At 45.2% G+C, this 25,965-nt stretch overlaps 1 protein-coding gene across 3 annotated transcripts in view; it reads left to right on the plus strand.

Annotated features, from left to right (window-relative positions):
- The window catches only part of LOC126535554 (tRNA:m(4)X modification enzyme TRM13 homolog), a 396,219-nt gene that overhangs the window by 273,738 nt on the left and 96,516 nt on the right, over positions 1 to 25,965 (plus strand). For 2 of the 3 annotated variants that reach the window (XM_050182379.3, XM_050182380.3), the window contains one exon: positions 7,654 to 7,808. The exons of the other annotated variant lie outside the window; for it this stretch is intronic. In XM_050182379.3, coding sequence (XP_050038336.1) covers positions 7,654 to 7,808 — 155 coding nt within the window. The remainder of the gene's footprint in view (positions 1 to 7,653; positions 7,809 to 25,965) is intronic. 3 annotated transcript variants of the gene reach the window in all.

Here is a 25,965-nt window from a genome sequence, read left to right on the forward strand (position 1 = left end):
AATGTACTTCTAACTGGTGTAACTTTAATGTTCAACAACATTTCACGGCATTTTACTTTTGTGGGTTGTGTTGTGTAGTTGCAAATGTCATATGTGCCGAGTGTGCGGTGCTCAGCACTGTAATGCTTTGTTAAATTTTATGTAGTCTTATGTGTATTGAGTGTGCGGTGCTCAGAACTGTGGGGCAGTGTTAATGCTCCTGTAGTGTGTGTGTGCTACAGTGGACCAACGTATACTAAGTGTGCTCAAGTTATTTGGAACAAAACTTCCTGAAGTGGGGGGTGATTGTGACGAAGTACTCACAAAATGAGACCAGGAAGAGCAGACAACAATGAGGCTGACCCTAACAAGAAGAAGAAAAGTGCAAGTGATGCTCATTCAGCAAATAAATATGTGCGTTGGAACGTCGGCACGACTAGGGCCACAGAGCCTACAGAACCCGCATCTATACATGAGGTTCACCAAACCGGGCATCCGTCTTTGGGACAGAGGATGCCTCGGGTCGTTGCTTGGCACGAGGCCTCGAAGCGGCCTGCTGCCGTCAAGGAGCTGTGGGCGACCCACCTTTTCCTGCTCCGTGCTGCTCCTTCCACCTTGCCATGTCAATCTTCACTCTACCCACCACTGTCCCATCTCAAGGACTCTACCAGTCTCACCACGCCTCTTCAACAGCACCCTCATGAGACGGCATAAGATTTTTCCCTGTTTTCGAACAATCATACATGCATGGATCTAGTTGCAGATAGTTTTCGTGTCTGTATGCAGTCTAATATAATTGTTGTGTGCTTCATAATCACGCACCGTCTCCTCCATCTCCCTCATGTCACATGCCTCGCAACTTGACGATCCTAACCGTCACAGTGCAAAAGGCGTTCCTTGAAAAATGGCAAATACCCCCTGCATTTGGGGCAAAGCCTGCTAAAGCGTTGGTTTTCTGGCCGTGGGAAACATTACACCCAGCATTGGAGAAATTTAAGTTACCTTGTTTTGTCATTTTAGAGCGGCACATTCCCAGTGGCACATGCCTAGTTAGCCAAGTTGGTGTCAAAGACGTTCATTGAAGAGTGGTATACATCTATTGGAAAATACCTAGTTAGCAAACTTGCGTTTGTCAAAGAATTTCATTGGAGACTACCACAGAGCGAGTTACACTCCAAATCAAAGCCTAAGTGTTTCTTCACAACGGTGACTACACAGTCCAGCGTCTACAGTAACCCTTGTCGGCGTGCAAGAGATTTGCTCAAGAGCGGCACATTGGCCCACACTCAGTGACCAAGGTAGGTCCAATGGGTGGGTTTGAGCCCAATTATCTCAGCACAGTAGCCCGATGCGCTTCCCATTGGACTACTCACTACCCAGTGACCCAGTTAGGCGGGAAAATGGTTAGGTATAAACATGCGTAGATAGAAAGATAGCCCCCAGAAAGTGCGCTAAGTACCCAAAGAATGCTGTTGACATAAAAGAATGCCTGTATGTGTATTAGTGAAGCTTCGGTTAACTTGCATTCGTCCGAGTATGAATTCATGCAAGCTGCTCATTGATATGCGAAAGCTCTGTCTCCTGGTTTCTTGTGATGCGATGATGCGACGGCGTGCATGTGCAACAAATTGTACAAATATCCATGACTGACAGGAGAATAAACAGTTGCTAGTAATGTCCATGCTTTTCTGCTTTGTTCTTTGGGTCTGTTAATAATTTGCGCTGATCTACCATAATTATAATGCTAGACCAACTAGCCCAACAGCCAGGCCTCCCTAAAGAAAGCACCTCAAGGAACACAAATGAAAGTAATAATTTGATATTTTTTTAGTATGAGTACCAAGAATAAAAAAATATCTGAAATACACAAAATATGTCTCTGGCTCCTAGTGCCCGGCTTTTGTACGTCAGGCCATGCAAAAAAATTATTACACAGATTTGTCCGCATCAATACTAGCCATAATGATGCCCATAGGTGGAAAGTTTTGATTTTCTGCGGGACAGGGAGGGCTCCCTCATCTTTCCGAACCCCATATATATATATATATATATATATATATATATATATATATATATATATATATATATATATATATATATATATATATATATATATATATATCTTGCGCTTAAAGAAACTTCGTGTGCCCTCGAAGAGTTGTTCACTGTAGTGACGGCCTTATATGAGAAATATGAGAATTTACAAGACCTCATACTAAGAGTCAGTTCAATTTCACAGCCCGAGTACTCCCGCAGCACCAAGAATCTGGCGTCTCTCGGTGGTGTAGTCTTCCTTCGTGAAATTGTTTTATACTGCGCTATCACTAATATTCCTTCGCCTTCCGGCAAAACTGCAGCCTCTTTCAGTTTTTTTTCCTTTTTCTGTCCAAGTATAAGCGCTCCTATGCATGACTGCTATTGATTCTGATTTTGAGTCAATCCGGCTTGGCCTCATTTAGGTTACTGAGCTAATTATACAGGGTACCCGAACTATCATGCACCAAGACATCGAAAAAGAGCAGTTGCGTTACTCGATGAAAGCCTAGTGCATATTGTTTCCAGTACAGTGGAGCAGCCGCCAGTAATTCTTTGGTTCCTAAAATTTACTTCGACAATTGCCAGTATTTATCTAATTCGAGAAGTACTGTCCTAATTATCAAAATGGAAATAGGGCACTTGTAGGCACCCCCAAATGGCATCTAATTACTCTGTTTTCAGTGACATACTAATTGCGTGCAATTTTTTCCGACTTGCAAACAAACCTGACAAATTATAAAAAAATACCACATAACTGTGCTCCCACCCGCATCCTAAAGCAGCGCCCTTAAATAACCTGATTGAAAGCAAGTGCATTGCCTGTCACAAACCCGAAGAGACAGTGCATCACCTTGATCAAGGTTCTGAAGGAGCACCAACAGCAGGTTTCGTGGCTTTGCAGCTATTCCTTCCTCTCTACGTGAGAGTTATTATCCGTCTCTCGAAGCCGACTGATCACATTGATAACAAAAGCCCATTGATAACGTGGCTCAAGCGACGCACGAAACGCGAAAAGCAATGTAATAGGCATAGCATGTTTCAAAACCCCGTCTTTGCTCTCTCGCACTGCACAACAGAGTATGTGCGCTCTATATTTCGCGCCAGGAACTTGCGTTGTGTTGAGAAAATGCCAAACCGATGTGTTTAATAAAGTAAATAACCACTTATAGATTATCCTAATTAGCAATCCGGACGCCGGTACAAAAAACAACAAAAAGATACATCACATTTCAGTGTGCCCTTATTATCTATGAATTCGTAAGCTCCGTTGAATTCCAGCTGGTGCCTAGAGTACGGGTTGGAATAGGTCTCCTCCTGCAGCTATGCAGTACTGGGTCCAGTTTATCACATCTTCAGTGGCTTTCTTGATGACCGACGCTCGAATTCTATGACAGACATCCGTTATCCTTGTCTTGAGCTAATCTGAGTCTGTCTCGATCATGTAAGTACGATCTTTCACATCGAGTGGAGAGAGGTCGGGTGACCCAGCCGACTAATATACAGGCTCGTGCCTTCCAATCTATTGCGTATAAAAAATTGCATCCAGCCAGTTTCAGGCTCTACTGCTACTGCGTGCTTGTGCCCCATGTTGTTGATACCCCTTAAGTGGAAGACGTGACAGCGAGACTTCGCTGAGAAAGTCATCTACCTCTCCTTCAAGGATTTTGTCCACGTAACGCTGTTCAGTTAGTGTATGTTCGAAAAAGATCGGATTGATTATAGCACCGGCATAAATTCCACACCCTACACAAATGAGGCCATAAATGCTAGAACATTCGTGCATAGGCTAGGAATCAAAGGTGGAGTCCTACGCCGCTGTTTCTTGAAGCTGCCAGCTTGTCTGAGGTTTTGATCATTTCTGATGATAACTGACACCTTTGTTATATATGTTTGCGGCTTGTCATTTGCAGCTCCCAAGGCAAAGATCGTTTTTAGGTTCTGCTCACTAGAGAAAGACATGGTGACTAGGACGAAACGAACCACACCTTCAAGCATTTGCAGTGACGTTGTAAATTTTTTTTTTGTGGTGATTGGTATTGTGGCAAAAAAAAAAGACATCTGTGCACTTCATCTACGCTAAGACAACAGCTATCACAGCCTGTTTCCAACTAATGACAAATGCGACGTGTTACTTCGGCCGAGGCGCGGCAGATAAGGCACTAGCTCGATCAGATGTTTTGCAGGGAAGCTTTATATGGGTAGCAGATTCGTCCGTCCGTCTGTCGCCTGTATGCCGAAAACTGCACCGACGCAACTCCAAGCGAATGCATGAAAAAAAAGAAGCAAAAGAGGCGCGCGATTGGCTGCGCCAGTAGTGACGTCGTTACTCTCCGTCGCAGCTGAGCGGGTGCGCAGCAGTTTCTGTCCAGCTCCGACACGAGTAGGCGACGCATCATACATACTCCTGAGGAGCAGGCAGCTTTCGATCAACGCCGCGAGCAGAACCGCGAACGAACTCGTCTATGCCGTCTCGATGCTGCAGGCAGAGCACAAGAACAGGCTCGCGGAGGCAAGCGCAACAGCCAAGTGCGTACCGAGGATCCGGCAGCCTACTAAGCCGTCGTTTAAGGAAACGTCGGGATTAATACAGCGATAAACAGCGGGGCCGCGCGTTTCAGCTTCGCTGGTCGACCATCTAGACGGAGTGCTTGGGCGGTAATTTTTTTCTTTATTTCCTTCATCTCGTTCTGGCTAACTCAAAAGGAGCCTGATCGAGGGCGCTGTTTTATAATGCTGGTGGGAGTGCAGTCACCTGTGATTCTGCATATTTCGCAGGGTTTATTTATGAATCGGGAAAGAATAGTGCGCAATTAGTACGTCGCTCAAAATACCACATCAGATGTCCCTTGGCTGTGCCTACAAATGCCTCATTGGCACTTCTATAATTATGATAGTACGTCTCGAGTTAGATAATTAATTAAAATTACCTAATTAAATCGGAGTAACGAAAAAATAACTTGCAGCTACTCCACTGTACTGGGAACAATATGCACTAGGTTTTCTACGAGTAACGTATTGCTTTTTTTAAATCTTGGAGCATGATAGTTAATTGGGACACCCTGTATATATTTATGACCTCTACGTGCAAATGACGATGTTTCCATTCCTACTAAATGTTGTAATTATTCGAAGTGTTCTTGAAATGAGTAGTTAACTTTGCTTACTGGAAAGAGAAGCAATACTGAGACACACATCATTCACGTGCATTTACACGCCGTTGATAAAAATATGCCGAAGTAGTCACTAAAGTGTACAGTTTCTTTTTTTCAGGGTAAACAAAAAGCGCGTGAAGCATTTTGAAATGAGGTGAACATACAGCTACATATTCATTCTCTAGGCATAAGCTATCCATACCTTTAGAAATAATTGTTAATTGGCTACCTCCCTCTCCTTAAAGATGTAAGAAACTTTCTCCTGTCTATATAGTAAACTATATTGTGTATGTGCATGATGTTTACAGTGGAAATTTAAAGCAATGTTTAAGTGAGAAACTAGGAATGAGGGAGCCGCCGCTGGTACTTCTAGTGTGCTTCTAGTGTACTTCTATTGTCAAGATTTGCAGCAATAAAGTATAAAGATCCGTGCACATCCGCGGCAACAATGATGCAGAAAAAAACAATAATGCGCAATAAAATTTTAAGTGAAAAGGTCGAGGCAAGTCAAAGGAAACCTCAAATTATGTTGGTTACAAAAGCGAAAATGACACGTTAGGTGGGGGGGGGTGCATGCTGAGGGGGGCTCAGGCACCCCCCATAGTCGGCGCGTATGGTGATGCCAATTCTATGCAGAAAACAGCAGCTTCGCAAATGTAAAAATGGATAAGTTCCTGTTGTTCAGGGAGCATTTATTTTTTCTCATTGCAGCAGGCACCTGGTTCATTTCCTAATGCATTTTTTAGACTCGCGACGCAATGGTCATCAAGCCACAGAGTATGCATAAGCTTTGTCATACTTTATTATTGCGTTCAATCGGATTTTGTGTACAAACAAACTGGTCTAGCGCGTGTTCAAGTAGTACTGGAGCATCCACACTTTTTGTTCAGTTCCTATACAGTATTGTTGGGTAGTGTGGAAGGTTACACAATATTGTACAGTGATAAATAAGGGCACTTGCATAAGCAGTGTTTCAAATGTAAGAAATTAGTCTGCTAGTCAAGGATTGGTCCAAGGTTGGTCTTAAGTTGACTGCAATGTTTTGTGTTTGCCAAAACTCCGCACAGTGGGAAGGACTGCTCGTAAAAATTTGTACTTACGCTCTCGAAACCCTCATTGATAGAAGCAACCCATGGTGAAAGTTGCGCTTCGTATTAGCCGCACACAATTACAAAAATAACGCGCACTCCTGAGCACATACCATTAACGTTGTTACGATAGCCTAAACTTTAGATCGCATAATTGGACAACCTGACAGGAGCTTCTGCTTGTTCACTGTTGCTGTCATTAAAAAGTATGTTGCCGAGTCGAACAAAGTGCAAGTTTTACATCGTTTTATTAAGAAAGTGCTGATGGTACTGCAATATAGTTCCGACAATACCTCCAATCGAAGTTTTGTTTTTTACACACTTCCCAATCTGCAATTGTGAAATCTCACAAGGAATTAAAGTTCAGTCGTGATTTCAGACAGCGCATGTCTTTGCTAGTAGAAGAATATAAACGAAGATGTTTAATAATGCATAGAGAAAGCGTAGATCGAATCGATCAATTTCTTTTGGCACGGTAACGAAAGAGGTCATCATCATCAGCCTGGCTACGCCCATTTCAGGGCAAAGGCCTCTCCCATTCTTCCGGTCTTGTTCTAATTATGGCCATGTTGTCCCTGAAAACTTCTTAATCTTATCCGCCCACCCATCTTTCTGCCGCCCCCTGCTACGCTTCCCTTTTCTTGGAATCCAGTCCGTAACCCTTAATGACCATCGGTTATCTACCCTCCTCATTACATGCCCTGCTCATGCCCATTTCTTTTTTGTGATTTCAACTAAGATGTCATTAGCTCTCGTTTGTTCCCTCACCCAACCTGCTCTCTTATCCCCTTAATGTTACACCCATCATTGCTTTTTCCATAGCTCGTTGCGTCGTCCTCAATTTAAGTAGAACCCTGTTCGTAAGCCTGCAGGTTTCGGCTCCGTGCGTGAGTACTAGTAAGACACAGCTCTTATAAACTTTTCTCTTGAGGGATAATGTCAGCCTGCTGCTCGTGATCTGAGAATGCCTGCCAAACGTACCCCAGGCGATTTTTATTCTTCTGATTATTTCAGTCTCATGATCCGGATCCGCGGTCACTACCTGCCCTAAGTAGATGTATTCCCTTAACACTTCCAGTGCCTCGCTACCTATCGTAAACTGCTGTGCTCTTCCGAGACTGTTAAACATAACGAAAGACGTACCGACTCCCCATTCCCATCTTTCACCGCGTACACTTTGCCAACCAGCTCAACGAATTTGCAATAGATTTTCCTTATGTTGGAGCAGTCCCTTTTGTTTTTTTTTTCTTATCTTACCAGGTTGTGCTTGCTTCAGTTGGCATAAAGTGGTTGTAATGTGAAAAAAAAATATATATATACGCAGTTTCATTGTCATGTCGTTGTTGTGTCACCATGTTTAAAGCCAGACAGAGGTTACAGTTGTGGACCGTGTGCAGCGGTGTCCATGGCGTTCTCATGGCAACGTGCTGCCATCACCGTTGCTACTGGGACTCCTTTGTGGGGCGTCCCCTACTTGAGGCATGGGGCCTTGGGCGCCAGGACTTCGACCTCATCTCCGCCATGGCCGGATGGGCCACCTGTGCCGCTAAGGGTCAGTACTGCTGTTATCTTCCTTGGGAAAAATGTATGAAAGCAAAATGACGGTGTCACAGGAGAATGGTGACCTTTAGTTATCTACAGTGGGTGTTTAAGCAAAGCCTGGTGCCAAGTTTTGGCCCTTATCGTGGCAACAGCTAGTAAGGTCAGTAGTGCACTTGCCTTGGTAAACTGTGCCGTTGCCCAAGGCTGTTGTCCCCAAACAGTTGTTGCCCATCGTGGAAACGTTGGTTTCACGCAGAGGTCACTGCCGATCAGTCTATTTTATTTGTTTGTGATATCCTCAGGGCATTATGAAGGGGACCCACCGTGGTTGCTTAGTGGCTTTGGTGTTGTGCTGCTAAGCCCAAGGTTGTGGGATCAAATCCCGGCCACAGCGATTTCGTTTAGATAGGGTCAAAATGCAAAAACACCCGTGTACACAAATTTAGGTGCATGTTAAGGAACGCCAGGGGGTCAAAATTGATCCGGGGTCCCCCACTAAGGTGGGCTCCATAAACAAATCGTGGTTATGGCACATAAAACCCCATAGTTTAAATTTTTTTAAGAGCATTATGAAGGGGAGGGACTAATGTTGTCAACAAGTACATAAAACTCAAAGGAAGAGGGATACACTAGCTGTCAAAGAAGCATGGAAATGCGTTCTAGGTATTCAAAGAAAGGGTAATGTTGACTCATCGCAGATACAAATAAAGCTGTTAAACGAAGCTGAGCAAAATGCACACTGAAGAGAAAGGAGCACAAAGCGAAAGCCAGTTTCATAATACTCACAGTACGTTTTGAGTGCAAGAGCAGATCTAAAACAGTTGATCGCAAGGAAAGGAATGCATATATATTAAAGAAATTGCCTAGCATGTTGGGGAATTTATGAGGTCCTCTAGCTATACTGGCTACAGAAACAGGTAGGTCATTTCAATCACTGCATCACCAGGCGAGAAAATAACTTTGTAGGCTTAGAATAACTTTGTGCTATTTTCGTCTACCTCGTTTTTTTTTTTTCCTGTGTTAATTCTTTCTTAGGCGCAACTCTCCTTAAGACATAACTTTTTAAGCGTCAGTGTTTTTGCTAAGAATGTGAAATTTGTAACGATGATCAATACAAAGTGATAGGAAAGGGGCCGTGTCGAACGTAGACAACCAGATACCGAAAACTGGCTCGACTCTGAGAAGGATGTTTCGCATTAAAAGAACGTTGCGGGCGCACAATGGTGTAGGCCCAGCATATGAAGCAGATAGTAGTATTGGGGGGCGAACTCCACCACTGGAAAAGCTGGCGCCGCCGTCGGTATGACGTGGTATGAGGTATCACGTGGACATAGTGGCCGCGTTGGCTGCTTGGGAAGCACCGAAGCAAGCTGAAAACGAAAGTTTGAAGTTCAACTGAGCTGCGGTGCTGATTAAGTGAGGACATTTTCCCGCTTGGGGTGTCTGCTTGGCAACACGTGACAGCACTATAATAGGTAGTGGTTGCCTTTGAAGAACTACAACATGGTAGGCTACTGCTCGGTGCTGTAGTACCGGGCATATGCAACGGAGCGTTCTGAAGCCTTCACAGGTAAGAGGCTGGACAAGAGGCTGCGTGAAGCTTGGATAACGAAACTGAGAACCGACAAACAGCTATCGGCTACAACTCGGGTGTGCCGCAAGCATTTCCGCGAGGAAGATTTCTGCTGCGGCACTGGGGCTACGATGCACAGTGCGTAGTAGAAAGCGTGCACTGAGACGCTTTCGCGCACGTAGCCTGGCTAATGTCATGAAGGTTTAGTCTGTGAACTTGTTGATGCTAGATATTTGCCTGTTCACTGCAATGGAAAGGCAAGGGCAAGAAGCACACACAAAAAAAGGGATAGCATATGCTCGTGTTCGTTTTAGCACAAAACAGTAATTTATACTGGATTAAGAAAAAGAAGCAGCAGGAAATTTCTCCCGGAGAAGACCGATAGAAATACTGTGTGATGCAACTTGAGGAATAATGATATTGAAACGTCCAAGAACTTAGAAGAAAACGGAAAAAAATTTAACCGTCTCGATGGCTTAGCACAAGTCGCATTAGGGGTTGAAGTCCCTAATTATAACGGTATAATTTGGAACAGCTCTGATAGTATCCACGCAAATGGTTGCTTGTGTGCTGTCAAATGATCATATGCTGCGGCCTAAAGCTGCCAGCATGGTGCGAAAATATGCTCGCACCGAAAGCCATTATGCACAGACGTGCATGCAGACGTACAGTCGTCCACTACGAACCCATGCGATTGCTGCATTGAGGTTTCATTCTGGTATGCTTCATTTGGTTATGCAGCCAGCCCACTATAAGAACACATTTAACATAGTTTACTCTCAGCAATCGCCTACCTTTTACAAGAAAGCGGTTTGGGGGACTTCATCGTGGCGACCATGCGCAGTGGGCGTACACTGTAGGCATTCGGTAAAAAGCATCATTAAACCATTCTATGCTTTCTGTTTGTCCAAGATTATTAATTTGACAGTAAAAAAACTTGCAGGAGAGCTCCCACGCGGTGCTTTTATTGAGCGCCGACAGCCAAACCTATGAGGAGGCGCCGCGTTGTCCCTCGTACTACGCAAGCAAGGCACTTCCAACAGATGGCGACTCCGTAAGTCCTCGCCCCCAACATACTAACCCTGTGGCTAGCAGACGTGCAGGACCTGTTAGCTTTTTTTTTTTAAATTATGGGGTTTTACGTGCCAAAACCACTTTCTGATTATGAGGCACGCCGTAGTGGAGGGCTCTGGAAATTTCGACCACCTGGGGTTCTTTAACGTGCACCTAAATCTAAGTACACGGGTGTTTCGGCATTTCGCCCCCATCGAAATGCGGCCGCCGTGGCCGGGATTCGATCCCGCGACCTCGTGCTCAGCAGCCTAACACCATAGCCACTGAGCAACCACGGCGGGTGACCTGTTAGCTGATACACTGGAACGGTACAAGCAAGGGAAGCAGATGACCCAGGCGCCGGTTTAAGACCAAACTACACGTACACTTGCTGATGCGTGAAAGTTCGTGCCGGTGCACCTCGTGCTTGGTGCGCCTCGCAAGGAATGGCGGTTTGCATTTAGAAGAAACCCACGCCATAGCGCTCCTCACGGAGGAAGGAATAAACTGCGTATGGTTTCTACCCAGTTTGCGCCCTAGGAGAAAAGTGTGTAGTATTTTTTGCTGTAGTGGCCATGTTGTCAAGGCACAATGACAGTTTTGATATGGTAATGTGTGCTCAGACAGCTAGCTCAGGCATGTGCTGCTCCATAGGCCTCGTAATGTGGTAAAGGTGTGGTATGTGCAGCTTTGCATTAGTCTCCATGTTTTGTATCGCCATTTTAGCTAGACCCAGGTTGCGCCCAGGCGGGGCTCAAAAGTGAAAGCGTCTCCTCCCACTATGTTCTTTGCTGATGTTCATTGTAGTAAACGAGCGCGTGTGCCTCGAAGTAGGTCTTTTATATTTGTCAACAGGTTTTTTACGTGTTCCTGTTTTTGTTGCTTGCCGGCGATATTGAACTTAGCCAGTTTTCTGTTGAAATGGAAATATTGCAAAGCGTGCAAAAAGGGCAAACTGCAGTCTTGAATAAGCTAGATTCTATTGACTCCAGGAACGCAGTACATGAAAAAACGATAGCGGATATAGAAGTCAGCCTTGGAGCAACTGAGAAACAAGTTCAGGACCTTGGTAGAGTAGTTGTACAGCATAATAATGGTGAACTTGAGACTCTTCAGAAAGTATTGAGGGATTTGCAGGTTAAGAATGTTGACTTAGAAAACAGAGGTCGGAGACAAAACCTCTTGTTTTACGGAGTAGATGACAACAGGGCGGAAACATGGGACCAATCTGAGGAATTGATTAAAAAGATTGTTGGCGACAAGCTGGGAAATGAAGTTACATCACTACAAAAAGCACGTCGAATTAGTGTATACCGAGAACAAAAAAAAAGAGGCTGATTATCATAAACCTCTCTTCGAATAAGAAAAACAACAAAGTTTGTCCAACGCAAGAAAATTTAGGGGTTTAGAGTACAGAGTTGATCAGGGTTATGCTCCAGCTACTCGGAAAGGGTGAAAGCGACTATGGGAATACGGTAAAGCACACAAAGGCGAGAAAACAAAACTTAAACTGAATTTTGATAGACCTACTTTTGATGAAAAAGCTTACGTATGGGACGACGAAAAGAAGGTAGTTGCTCCGCTACAAAGAACAAAATTATGCTTGCCTGGAAAGAAACTAACACGGCACAACTGGTTGCCGTTAATAAACTTTAGAGTGTAACGAATAACACGGAAGAATTGGCAGGACTAATCGAGTCGGTGAGAGCTGACGTAGTTATTGGCATAGAATCGTGGCTGAACTGTGATATCAGCGATCGTGAGATGTTTCCGAGCAAATTTTTCGCGTACCGTAGAGATAGGCCGAGCCATGGGGGCGATGTATTTTTACTTGTGCGAAGTTCCTTGAAATCTGCCGTCTTAGACATCCCATGTGATGTCGAATATGTTTGGTGCACAGTTACCCTATAGATGATAATTCTTTGTTCGCTGTAGGTGTATTCTACCGACTACCGAACTCGGACTACAATACACTTCAATTGCTGAATGAAATCTCGGAAGTTGCAAGCTGGGCTTTCATTCTTGCTGGTGATTTTAACCTACCAGACATAGAGTGACGTGATGGAGTATGTGTAAGAGGCATCGGGTGCCGTGTAGACATATAAATGACAAATACAACTGACTATTTTGCTGTTACTCAGATTGTTATTTGCCCAACGAAAAATAATAACGTTCTAGACCTCGTGTTCTCAAATTCCCCCAGTTTGGTGAATAATGTCAGTGCCATTCCAGGTATCAGTGACCACATGGCAGTTGTAGAAATTAAAAAAGAAAGTGCAAGAACCTTAAGTTGTGCAACAACAAAGGTTTTCCTATACATCAGGGATGACTACTCAAGCATAGCCCAAACGCTAGAAGCTAATTTGCCCGTGTTTGAGTACCTTGCTGAAAACCATAGTATAAACGATTTATGGCTTAAGTTTAGGGATAAGCTATTAGCCCTTGTGGATAAGTTTCTACCTGCGAAAGAAGCAGACAAGCTTAATAAATGCAAGAAGCAACGGATGACGTGTGGTATTTTGAGAGAAATCAAGAAAAGGCGATGTGTTGTCCGTAAATTAACAGAGCAGTATAAGTCAAGTGTGGAAAAAGCAAAAGAAAAATATTTCTAAGGGCTCAATAGTAAAACGACAACGAATCCCAAGCCATTCTGGCATTATATCAAGGAGTGTGGATCTGATCATATTGGAGTCAGCGAACTAAGTTTTAATAATGCAGTTATAGTCGATGAATAAGCTGAAGCCACATGTTTAAATAAGCATTTCCTATCCGTGTTTTTACCAAGCATGGCTGTAGGGTAATAATGTGAACCGTCACATTTGTTGACGTGAGCTGCGGTGAGGAAGGACTCAAAGGTGATAGGCGGACTGGTTGCACCGATGGACATATAATTAACCACACTGCAGTCATACAAAACTTCAAACTTAGCACGAATTAAGACTGTCTTCTAATGCGGCGGGAAATACGACGACGCGGCACACTGCACAGTTACCGTACCTCGCCCACTAACGTGCGATGTCCGGGCGTCGTGACATACGGTCCAACTGCATAGGTTCGCTCATGTGTGGTTGTAATCGTCGCTTACCCGCCGTACGCGTCGGAGACGGCTTAGGTTGCATAGGCAGGGACAGTGACACGGCGAAGAGCCGCTGGGGTAGGGGCTCAGGATCCCTGGTAGTACCAGAGCTCCGAGAGCACAGGAACCTTGAGAGCACCGGAACCAGCCAGGCACAGGACGCGGCAGGACATTGCTTCGATGGTCCGTCACGAGGCTGCCCAGCGGTGCAACCCGGGTAGCCTTCTCAGGATTAACCTTCTCAGCTCGTTCGATCCGTGCCCGCAGCTGCCCGCTCGCTCGTCTTCCGCTTCTTTCTCTTTCACCAACCCTCGAGCGTGTCTCTTATTTCCCGCATCATGCCATGTCTGCCGCCGTCGCCTTTCACCACATTACCCTCCACACAATAAAATTGTTTCAGTTTAAAAAATTTGCCGTGCTGAGTGATCTCAAAGCAGGAGGACTCGTTGCACTGATACATAGCGCACGCAGTTCACAGGTTCACAGTAGGCAGTTCACACATTGCACACAGTTCACACAGTGAGGAAAAGAACAACATGCACTCGTGTATAAGCAATAACAAAATATATGTACATACACATATAAGCTTGAAGGACGAAGGAACTCTGCTTAGGTAGTTCGCTCCAATATTGTCGATGCCTTTGGTGTATTCGACAGTGAAGTCATATTTCATAATGAATAAACTTCAGCGCAATACTCTGTCGTCCTCATGCTTGGCTTAGTTAATGTATGAGGATCGTTCATGGTCAATTTGCAGCAAGAAGCGCTTGCCGTAGACAAAAACATGAAACTTTTGGATTGCCCAGAGAAGGGCAAGGCCTTCTCGTTCTATGGTAGAGTAACATGCTTTTCTAGGCAAGAGTTTTCTATTTGCGTAAGCAACTGGGTGCAGAACACTACCGTGGCCTTGTAGAAGGACAGCTCCGAGGCTTCTCGAAGACGCATCTGTACGTAGGACAAACGGCTGTTCTAAATCTGGAGACTGTAGAATAGGCTGATCAGAGAGTAAGTGCTGTAGTTGTCGAAGGCTTCCTGGTGACGCGGCTCCCAGACCAGTTTGTTGGGCGCACGCTTGTGGGTCAGTTCTGTGAGGGGCGCTGATACTTTTGAATAATTTGCATGAAGTCTCAGTAGTATCCAGTAAGGCCCAAAAGTGAAATGACTTCCTTTATAGTAGTTGGCTGCTTGGCATGTTCAATTTTTTCGACGGTCTTGATCTGTGGGCGTAGGGCACAGTGACCTATAATATGCCCTAGAAATTTTACGGAGGTAAAGCCAACTTCACTTTTGGAGGGCTTGATGGTTAGACAGGCGTTTTTGAGTTGCTGGAAAAAATGCCGAAGAGTGTGAACATGTTCTTCCCATGTTTTGGTGGTAATTAAGACGTCGTCGAAGTAGTGGTAGATATTGGGGATACCGCCCTTTACTTTTCTCATAAGCCTTGTGAAAACAGCTGGAGCCATCTTGATGCCAAACGGACGGCATAAATCGGAACTGCTAGAGCCCCGACGAAGATTGAAAGGCTGTCATGTGTTGGCAATCAGACTGCATTGGCACTTGCCAATACCCTTTCGTAAAGTTGAACTTGGGAAAGTACCGACTTTTACCCAGCTTGGCGAGCATCATGTCTTCTCGTGCTATTGGTTCATTGTCCTTTATGACAACTCGATTTAGATGTGTAAAATCAATGCACAAGCGCAAACTGTCGTCTTTTTTGTTCATTACCAGCACCGGGGAATGGTAGGCAGAGTTTGATGGTTCAATGATGCCTTGCTTTAGCATTTCTTGCACTTCCACTTCGATAACCTTTTATATTGCAAAAGGTACCCGATATTGCCGGACATGCACCGGCATGTCCGTTATCACTCTTAGCTGGCATTCTACAAGGTGGGTTTTTGCAGCTACATCCGAGAATATGTCTTCGAACGTAGACAGTGTTTCTTTTGCTTCTACGGCTTGCTCATCAAGCAATTCAGTGGCAATTTTTACATCCTGGAAAGCGTCTTTCTGCTTCAGTACAATAAATGGCGGGTCGTTCCATTCATCTTCAAGGGTGTTGACAGCTACAGCGGCTTGCTGATCAGCTGCTGGAAAGGGACATCTTTCCTCAGACGCAAGCTTATGTGAAAAGCACTTATTCGTGTGCCCAAGTCAACGACTTAATCAACGTCGCTTGTCTTCTCAAGGACAGTGAATGGTCCCTTCCACGTAAGGATTAGCTTGTTTTTCTCAGATGATGGCAACAATAATACTTTGTTTTCCATGGCAATGTGGAACGCCTTTGCCTTGCGATCACAATATTGTTTCTGTGTAACTTTAGCTATTTGAAGCTCCTCGTGGGCATGGTGACATGTCTGCTGCAGCCGTTCTTGCAACTCTACTATGTAGCCGTACGTTGTTTTAGTCTCTCCTTTCAGATGTTTCCTTAACCGTAGTTCCTTGAGGATGGTCATAGGTCCACGTATGTAACGGCCATAAAGAAGATCAAAATGCGATAAGCGCAATCCTGTTTGTGGGACTTCTCTGTATGTGAATAGAAGTGGGGCCAAGTGTTGATCCCAATTATATTGAGGTTTTCTTGGCACATTCGCGGAATCATTTGTTTCAACGTTTCGTTGAAACACTCCACTAAACCATTTCTCGATAGGTGGTATGGCATAGTCGGTAGTTGTCTGAACGAAAGCAGTCGGCTTAACTCTTTCATGGGTTGCGAGGTGAATTGTGTTTTTCGGTCGGTGACTATTTCGCGCGGAATTCCAATGCAGGAAAACATCGTAAGCAACACCTTGGCAATCCTTTCCGCGTCAATGCTCGCCAAAGTAACTGCGTCTTGGTAACGTGCTGCAAAGTCCACCATGGTTACAATAAATCAGTTACCATTAGCGGAAGTAGGGGACAGTGGTCCTATAATATGAATAGCGGCCCGCTGGAAAGGAGTATTTATTATCGGCATGTTTCCAAGAGGTCCACGTCCTACTAGATGTTTTGGGACAGTTCTCTGACTAATGTCGCATGATTTCACGAACCGGAAGACATCTACTTGAACGCCAGGCCAGTAGAATTCTTCTGAGACCCTGTCGGCCGTTTTCGCGGGCGGATGTCTGATTTTTCCCTTTATTCATTACTTCTCTCCACCTTGCGGGTTTCCGCAGAACTACTACGTCATATGTTACTGTATAAAATGTGTTCGAATATCTTGCAACATATTCACGTTAGTGAAATCGGCCTATAGTTTTCTCCGAGTTTTCTATCGCCCGGTTTAAAAACAGGTGTCACGCTTGCCGTTTTCCAATCTTGGGGAATGAGGCCTGTTTCAAGGGAAAGCTTATAAATGATTGTTAAATATGGGGAAATGATGCTATGACACTCTTTACGGACCACTGGGGATATTTCATTAGGTCCAATTGCTTTTGTGTCATCTAAATGCCGTAATAAAGAATCGACGTCACTAACATCAAATTCAATGTCTGGCATCATATCGCCTTGATTGGCGTTGTTCAAAAGCGAAGTCTCCCCAGCAGATACTAGCGAAAACACAGATTGGAAGTACTGGTTGATGCATTCCGCTCTCTGATAGTCTGACGCCACGGTTTTGCCGTCAATAGTTAAAGATGGTATTGATATGTCTTCTTTTCGATTTTGCTTTACACATTTCCAAAAATATTTTGGGTTTTCTCTCAAGTCCTTGTTTAATTTAACAAAGAAGGTATCTTTGGCAGATTTAATTGTTGCTTTCAATAGCTTATTTATCTCTTGCAAGCGTTTCTGATTTGTCAGACTGGTGTCGGCAGAAAATGTTTTATACGTTAGTCTTGCTTTCCTTATAAGTTTACGTGTTTCTACGCTAAACCAAGGTTCTTGTTTTTTTCGTTGCCGCAGGTAACTGGATGGAACATGAATTTCGACTAGTTTAAGTATTTTGTCCCGAAATGCTAACCACAAAGTTAACGGACAGCGTGCGTTTGACATATATTGGAAAGTAGGAAAGAAATTTTCAAGTTCGGTCCTGATAGCAGCATAGTCTCCTCTTTCGTAGCTGTACACTTTTCTTTGCGGAATTTGCGCCATCCGTACTCGCTGTATGTTAAGTTCTATGAAAACTGCCCTGTGGTCACTAATACCTGGGCAAACAGTAACTTTTGATATTATGTTCGGCTCATTGTAAAGTACCAAGTCTAAAATTGTATTTTCTCGCGTAGGTTCCAGTACGTACTGCTGCAATCCATTTAATCCGAGCAGTTCTTCTAACTCTGTAAATGCGGGACCTATTACCAGCCACACATCCAGCATTCCAGTTGAAGTCTGGCAAATTGAAATCCCCCCCTAGAAATACGCTATTATGCAGTAGAGATAGCATCACAGACAGCAATTCGAATGAGTCGCAGCTGCCGGGGGGTGGTAGAATGTCCCGTACACTACATTGTTTCCGTGAGGCGATTTCACAAGGCACCAGAGAGACTCAGAATTGTTTTCAAATAAAATTTGTGTACTTGACAATGCATTTGATATCAAAATGAATACTCCCCCGCCATGTCCATGCCTATCTTTCCGATAAACAGTAAAACCAGGCGGAAAGATTTCTACATTAGGTATAGTCTTGCCTAATCATGATTCGGTGCCCATCACAATCTGAGGTTTAACAGTGTCTACTAAAAACATGAAGTTATTGACTTTGTTCTTTATGCTGCGACAATTTACAAGCAGAACAGAGAGCCGTTCAGGCTGCGAGCAACGTGCCGAGTTATCTTTTGGAGGAACGGCATTCGGAATGCGTCATTTGCCTCTGTCCAGTCGCGCATGTGCCTGAAGTGGAACTGGCATCCGCATATCGCTATCCCAGACAAACGTTTGCCCATTAATGACCAATTTATCATAACTCAAGCGAACACGATTTTCTTTGTTTTCTCATTTTTCTTTCGCATAATTCCAAAGCTGACGTCTTTTTTCTTGTACGGCTCGGCTGAAATCTTCAGAGATGCTGTACGAAGTGCCTTTTAGTCTGTAAGCGTTTTTAAAGACGTTTTCTCTAGCCTTCCACCTTGAAAAGCATGCTATTATAGGCCAGTTTTTGCCTTCTCTGAAAACGCCTACGCGATGAGCCCGTTCAACCGAAATATCATGAAGTTTCATTACATCTTTGCATATTCCACTACTTATTTTTTCAGACGCCTCCCACGTCTCGTTATGCTCCCTGTCAGGCAACCCGAAAAAGACCAGATTCTGTCTACGGCTTCTATTTTCCAAGTCATTTAGTTTAGCCATAAATTTATCTTCTATTTTTTCCACCCGAGCAATACGACTTTCTACATTGTTTGTCTTCGCTATTAAGCCCGTAATTTTGGATTCTAATTCACATTGTCTCGTTGTAATTTCCGTTAACTTCGCAAGCACAGTTTCCTGGCCTGTTTTCTTTTCTAAGAAAATCCTTTCAATGTTTGTCATTTGGTCACGTTCAACTGCATTCATGGGCCCTGGATTTAGTTCGACATCCCCCGATAGGAGCAGTAAGATTTAGGAATGCGTCAGACAGCCGTTGCAGAGAGAGAATAGTATAGCATCAACGAAGCACAGGCTGGCATGTTCAAGACATTCAATCATTTGTCGCTTGCTAATGGGGTACGACACTCTTAAAAGCATAACGTTGCTAGAGCGATAACACTTAGTTCCATTTAGGTAACTGACCTGGTACATGACGAAGTGCTAGTTTGTGCCGAAAAGAGCGTCGTGCCCCAGTTGCTCTAGGCTTGGCTGGTCCTTTATATGGCCAGCGCGCAGCGGAACCGGAAAGGTTCCCCGATGCGCAGACTCGATTTCGGTGCGTCGGAGATCGTACGCGATTTCCAGCAAATAATCTTGTGGACCGTGTAAGACACGAGCAGATGATTGCAGATCAGTTATAGCAGCACCTGGCCAAGGTTTGGTGAAGCCATGTTCCACCGCGAAGTCGATGTTCGCCACGACAGCGAAGAATCCAAGCAGCACCCGGTACATGAAGAAGCGTGAGTTTGTGCCGAAAAGAGCGTCGTGCCCCAGTCGCTCTAGGCTTGGTTGGTCCTTTATATGGCCAGCGCGCAGCGGAACCGGAAAGGTTCTCGATGCGCAGATTCCATTTTGGTGCGTCGGAGATGGTACACGATTTCCAGCAAATAATCTTGTGGACCGTGTAAGACACGAGCAGATGATTGCAGATCAGTTATAGCAGCACCTGGCCAAGGTTTGGTGAAGCCATGTTCCACCGCGAAGTCGATGTTCGCCACGACAGCGAAGAATCCAAGCAGCACATGGTACATGAAGAAGCGTGAGTTTGTGCCGGAAAGAGCGTCGTGCCCCAGTCGCTCTAGGCTTGGTTGGTCCTTTATATGGCCAGCGCGCAGCGGAACCGGAAAGGTTCTCGATGCGCAGATTCCATTTTGGTGCGTCGGAGATGGTACACGATTTCCAGCAAATAATCTTGTGGACCGTGTAAGACACGAGCAGATGATTGCAGATCAGTTATAGCAACATCTGGCCAAGGTTTGGTGAAGCCATGTTCCCCCGCGAAGTCGATGTTCGCCACGACAGCGAAGAATCCAAGCAGCACCCGGTACATGAAGAAGCGTGAGTTTGTGCCGAAAAGAGCGTCGTGCCCCAGTCGCTCTAGGCTTGGTTGGTCCTTTATATGGCCAGCGCGCAGCGGAACCGGAAAGGTTCTCGATGCGCAGATTCCATTTTGGTGCGTCGGAGATGGTACACGATTTCCAGCAAATAATCTTGTGGACCGTGTAAGACACGAGCAGATGATTGCAGATCAGTTATAGCAGCATCTGGCCAAGGTTTGGTGAAGCCATGTTCCACCGCGAAGTCGATGTTCGCCACGACAGCGAAGAATCCAAGCAGCACCTGGTACATGAAGAAGCGTGAGTTTGTGCCGGAAAGAGCGTCGTGCCCCAGTCGCTCTAGGCTTGGTTGGTCCTTTATATAGCCAGCGCGCAGCGGAACCGGAAAGGTTCTCGATGCGCAGATTCCATTTTGGTGCGTCGGAGATGGTACACGATTTCCAGCAAATAATCTTGTGGACCGTGTAAGACACGAGCAGATGATTGCAGATCAGTTATAGCAGCACCTGGCCAAGGTTTGGTGAAGCCATGTTCCCCCGCGAAGTCGTTGTTCGCCACGACAGCGAAGAATCCAAGCAGCACCCGGTACATGAAGAAGCGTGAGTTTGTGCCGGAAAGAGCGTCGTGCCCCAGTCGCTCTAGGCTTGGTTGGTCCTTTATATGGCCAGCGCGCAGCGGAACCGGAAAGGTTCTCGATGCGCAGATTCCATTTTGGTGCGTCGGAGATGGTACACGATTTCCAGCAAATAATCTTGTGGACCGTGTAAGACACGAGCAGATGATTGCAGATCAGTTATAGCAGCACCTGGCCAAGGTTTGGTGAAGCCATGTTCCACCGCGAAGTCGATGTTCGCCACGACAGCGAAGAATCCAAGCAGCACCCGGTACATGAAGAAGCGTGAGTTTGTGCCGAAAAGAGCGTCGTGCCCCAGTCGCTCTAGGCTTGGTTGGTCCTTTATATGGCCAGCGCGCAGCGGAACCGGAAAGGTTCTCGATGCGCAGATTCCATTTTGGTGCGTCGGAGATGGTACACGATTTCCAGCAAATAATCTTGTGGACCGTGTAAGACACGAGCAGATGATTGCAGATCAGTTATAGCAGCATCTGGCCAAGGTTTGGTGAAGCCATGTTCCACCGCGAAGTCGATGTTCGCCACGACAGCGAAGAATCCAAGCAGCACCCGGTACATGAAGAAGCGTGAGTTTGTGCCGAAAAGAGCGTCGTGCCCCAGTCGCTCTAGGCTTGGTTGGTCCTTTATATGGCCAGCGCGCAGCGGAACCGGAAAGGTTCTCGATGCGCAGATTCCATTTTGGTGCGTCGGAGATGGTACACGATTTTCAGCAAATAATCTTGTGGACCGTGTAAGACACGAGCAGATGATTGCAGATCAGTTATAGCAGCATCTGGCCAAGGTTTGGTGAAGCCATGTTCCACCGCGAAGTCGATGTTCGCCACGACAGCGAAGAATCCAAGCAGCACCTGGTACATGAAGAAGCGTGAGTTTGTGCCGGAAAGAGCGTCGTGCCCCAGTCGCTCTAGGCTTGGTTGGTCCTTTATATGGCCAGCGCGCAGCGGAACCGGAAAGGTTCTCGATGCGCAGATTCCATTTTTGTGCGTCGGAGATGGTACACGATTTCCAGCAAATAATCTTGTGGACCGTGTAAGACACGAGCAGATGATTGCAGATCAGTTATAGCAGCATCTGGCCAAGGTTTGGTGAAGCCATGTTCCACCGCAAAGTCGATGTTCGCCACGACAGCGAAGAATCCAAGCAGCACCCGGTACATGAAGAAGCGTGAGTTTGTGCCGAAAAGAGCGTCGTGCCCCAGTCACTCTAGGCTTGGTTGGTCCTTTATATGGCCAGCGCGCAGCGGAACCGGAAAGGTTCTCGATGCGCAGATTCCATTTTGGTGCGTCGGAGATGGTACACGATTTCCAGCAAATAATCTTGTGGACCGTGTAAGACACGAGCAGATGATTGCAGATCAGTTATAGCAGCATCTGGCCAAGGTTTGGTGAAGCCATGTTCCACCGCGAAGTCGATGTTCGCCACGACAGTGAAGAATCCAAGCAGCACCTGGTACATGAAGAAGCGTGAGTTTGTGCCGAAAAGAGCGTCGTGCCCCCTGCTTCGTGGGTCTCAATAAATTATTGCAAGTTAACATTCCTGTGTTACCCGTCTTCTTTCACCATTCGCGGCTGGTTGTGCGCTTAAAGTTTTTTGTTTAGTGAACAAGGCTTGTCTGAACATACGCCTGCGTGCATATCAAACAGCTGATGTTACACGTAGTGATCCCTGTAAATGTGCTCGCCGCATGCATATACGCGTGCTTTTCCGCACTGCGTGGCCACTACCACATAATTTTGTTTCCACAAAGCTTCACTTACTGTGAGAAGAATGCTCCTCAAGATGCAGTCAGGTATCTAAACCGATTGTCTGCTGGCGTCTTCGTCGCGCGCTGTGAATTGTCCAGTGGCATACCAAATATCTTTTGAGTGCGGTTGGGTATGCCTCTACATTTCCTTCTCTCTCTCTTTTTCGGCATGTCTCATATATATATATATATATATATATATATATGTATATATGTTGTAACAGAAGTTGAGTGACCGTACTTTAATCACTTTACGCTGGGTGAACTTGCGCGCGACAAATAGCTCAGCGAGAGCCTGACTACAACGCCCACTGTCTTCTCGCAAGATTCCCGCACCTCTTCTTCCCTCGTGTCCCGCGCTGATGATACGTTGCCCCGATTGCGCGTACCTTGTGAGCCCGTGTTGCCCGCTTCACGGCCGCTATCTTTCGCAGGTAGCAGTAAACAAGCGGACGGAAGCAGGAGGCGGCTGGCGCGCGTAATTTAAGATCATATTGTGCCAATATATATATCACAGCGACTAAATGCTCAACACATATATTTTTGTCCCAACGTCGTGCTAGGGTTCTAGCCTTCGTCACGAAAACCAATATATATATATATATATATATATATATATATATATATATATATTTATATTTATATATATATATATATATATACATATACATATATGTATGCGAAATACGAAGGTTGTGGGTTTTTTCCCACCTGCGGCAAGTTGTTTTTTCATCCACTTTAATTTCCATTAACTTATCGTTTCTTTCTTTCCTTTATTAAGCACAAGTAATATCCCCTATGTTCTCCTTGGTGTCAGTGTCTGTTGGCTTATCATGATATGACTAATAGAAATCGGGACCCTCGGTTAACCCTCTCTCTTCTCGTTTATATATATATATATATATATATATATATATATGTGTGTGTGTGTGTGTGTGTGTGTGTGCGTATGTTGGCTTCTTATGATATGACTATATATATATATATATATATATATGTTGTAGTGAAGATGACAAACGTTGGCACATCACCATTACCAACACTGGGCACGGTGTTCATCACTCATGCTGGGACTCATGCTGCTGCTTGACCGCCGCAGTAGCCACTCTCAGTCCACAGCCAAAAACCTCTTCACAATTCGTGGAAATGTGCTGGGTATTTTGAAAACGACCACGCTGGAACTACGATCCTGCACGCTACCATCTACCATGCCCGACGACGCATCCCCGCAGGCGCCTCCTCCTGTGTCGATTGTGTGCTGTGATATGCTGCGCCAAAGGGACCCTGCTGTTTTCAGTGGCGCAGATGACAAGTGGGACGTAAGGCATGTTGTTGGGCTAGTCTGTTCATAGATTCAGCAAAAGTTTAAACGGCACAAATAAGACGGGACGTGAAGAGGAACATACGTAGATGCACACACAAAGTGCAAACTTCGAACTGACTTTATTTCATCAAGGCAGAAAATTTATAAGGTTCTGCAGAATAGATAAACAAGGAACAGCAATCATGATGAAATTGTGCACGAGGCAATGACGAAACATTGCAGTGCCACGTGTATGCTAAGGGCATGGAAGAGACTTAATAAGCCCATCTAAGAATTCAATTTCCTTTCTCGATAGTGGTATAGAAGGGGAGCTGATGCAGTTGTCGCCCCTTTAGCGATACGGAATGCCTCGATAACTTCTCTTTGTGTTTTTGATTTTGCCTTTGAAAGGAAATTAGTGTGTCTCACATACGGCATACAGCTTTTGCTGTCGCATCTAGTGCAGTGCAAGAGGAGATTAACATCTGTGCCAGTGCGCATGGATCATTCGTGTTCCCGTGCATGGTCATTGAAACGATGGCCAGTTTGACGTATGTAGGACCGGCCGCATGACAGAGGTATCTCGTAGATAATATTAGAGATGCATTCAGTGAACTCATTCTGATCGTTCTTCTTGCATGAGCTATACTCCTTTTTTGCATTGATCGGTAGTGGGCACACTTTCTTGAGTTTGCAAGGCGCTGAAAAAAACGGCGCGAATCCCATATCTTTCTGCAACCTTCTTAACGTTATGGGAAAGACAATGCCAATATGGCTTGACAAAAGGTGGTTTTTGGTTGAAGAGCTGCTCTTTCCTTTCTGGAGACAGTTTTTGAAGCAGGCTCCTGGATGTACTGCAAATTAAGTGATAAGTGTAGCCAGCGGACAACAGACGCTCAACCGGACACTTGAAAATGGATGATACAGCGTGTGCACAAGGTTTCTGTAGGGCAGAGAGGCAACTAGACATGATGGTGCCCCGTTTCACAAGTTTAGAATGTGCACTCTTGTAAGGTAAAAGACTTTTGTTAGACCTTGAAGAAAGGGGGTTAACCGAGGGACCCGATTTTTATTAATCATACCATGAGAAGCCAACAATCAAAGACACCAAGGATAACATAGGGGAAGTTACTTGTACTTACTAATTAAATCATAAAATAATGGCAATGAAAGTGGATGAAAAACAACTTGCTGAAGGCGAGGAATGATCCCACGTCTTCGCATTACGCGTGCAATGCTCTAAGTAATAGAGCTACCGTGGCGCCGTTTCCCCATCTGCTTTCTTGGGTATTTATGTGTTATTACAAGAACTAACCTTGGGAGAGTCAGCCAGCCCACCACTCACAAGCCTTGGCGGTGGATGTGGAACATCCTTTCTGTCACAGGTGGTAGAAAGGATATTCCACAATTTCCTTTTTTTTTCTGCGCGCTCAATCGGCTGTGGCCTCATTAACCGTGACGTCCCGTGATACAGGTGTGCCAAGGTTATTTTTGAGCTCTTACGACTCATCTGAGGCCTCGTCAGCTGTTCGACTGAAGCCCCTCACCTGCTGTTCATATTCTCCTCATCGCCACTTACTATCGCCGATGCGACCTTGTTCTGTGGCTCGAGAAGAGCAAAACTGCTTGTCGCAGTCCACAAGGCAAGGACTATGGCGCCGTCGAACTACAGAAGTCCTCACCGTCACCCATCAAACGTTATAGAAGTTTGTGTAAGGTGCACGCGCATTTGCTCTCGTAGGCAGCGGAGCAGCCATCTCTATTATGGTTGCAAAACGCTGTTGCTGACTTCGGAAAGTTACAGTGACACTTTCAGAGTTCTCCCTTCGCACAGGAAGCGGTCACCATGTGCACCATCTCACAGCTTGCACAGTACTTGTGGTCAATGAGGGCGTCCTGTATGCGATCTAGTTTATTGTAATTTATTCGTGCTCTGAAGACTTTATCTAGGGTTGGGACTTTCGTTCGCACCATAACTCCATGAGTCATTGCACACGTGCTGAAGTTGAACTTATCACCGATGGTAAATGCGACATTAGCTGACGTCCCACCCATTTCCTCTAAATTGATCGTGAAGATAGATACGAACATCTCTCCTACAAATTAGCGCTTCTGCCTATGTGTTGCAGCAGCTTCTCTGACGCAGTCGCACTGTTTTCTCCATCTGGCCTGTTCCTTAAACGAAAAGCTG

Source organism: Dermacentor andersoni, chromosome 7, assembly GCF_023375885.2.
Source record: "Dermacentor andersoni chromosome 7, qqDerAnde1_hic_scaffold, whole genome shotgun sequence".
In the NCBI taxonomy this organism is placed as follows: Eukaryota; Metazoa; Arthropoda; class Arachnida; order Ixodida; family Ixodidae; genus Dermacentor; species Dermacentor andersoni.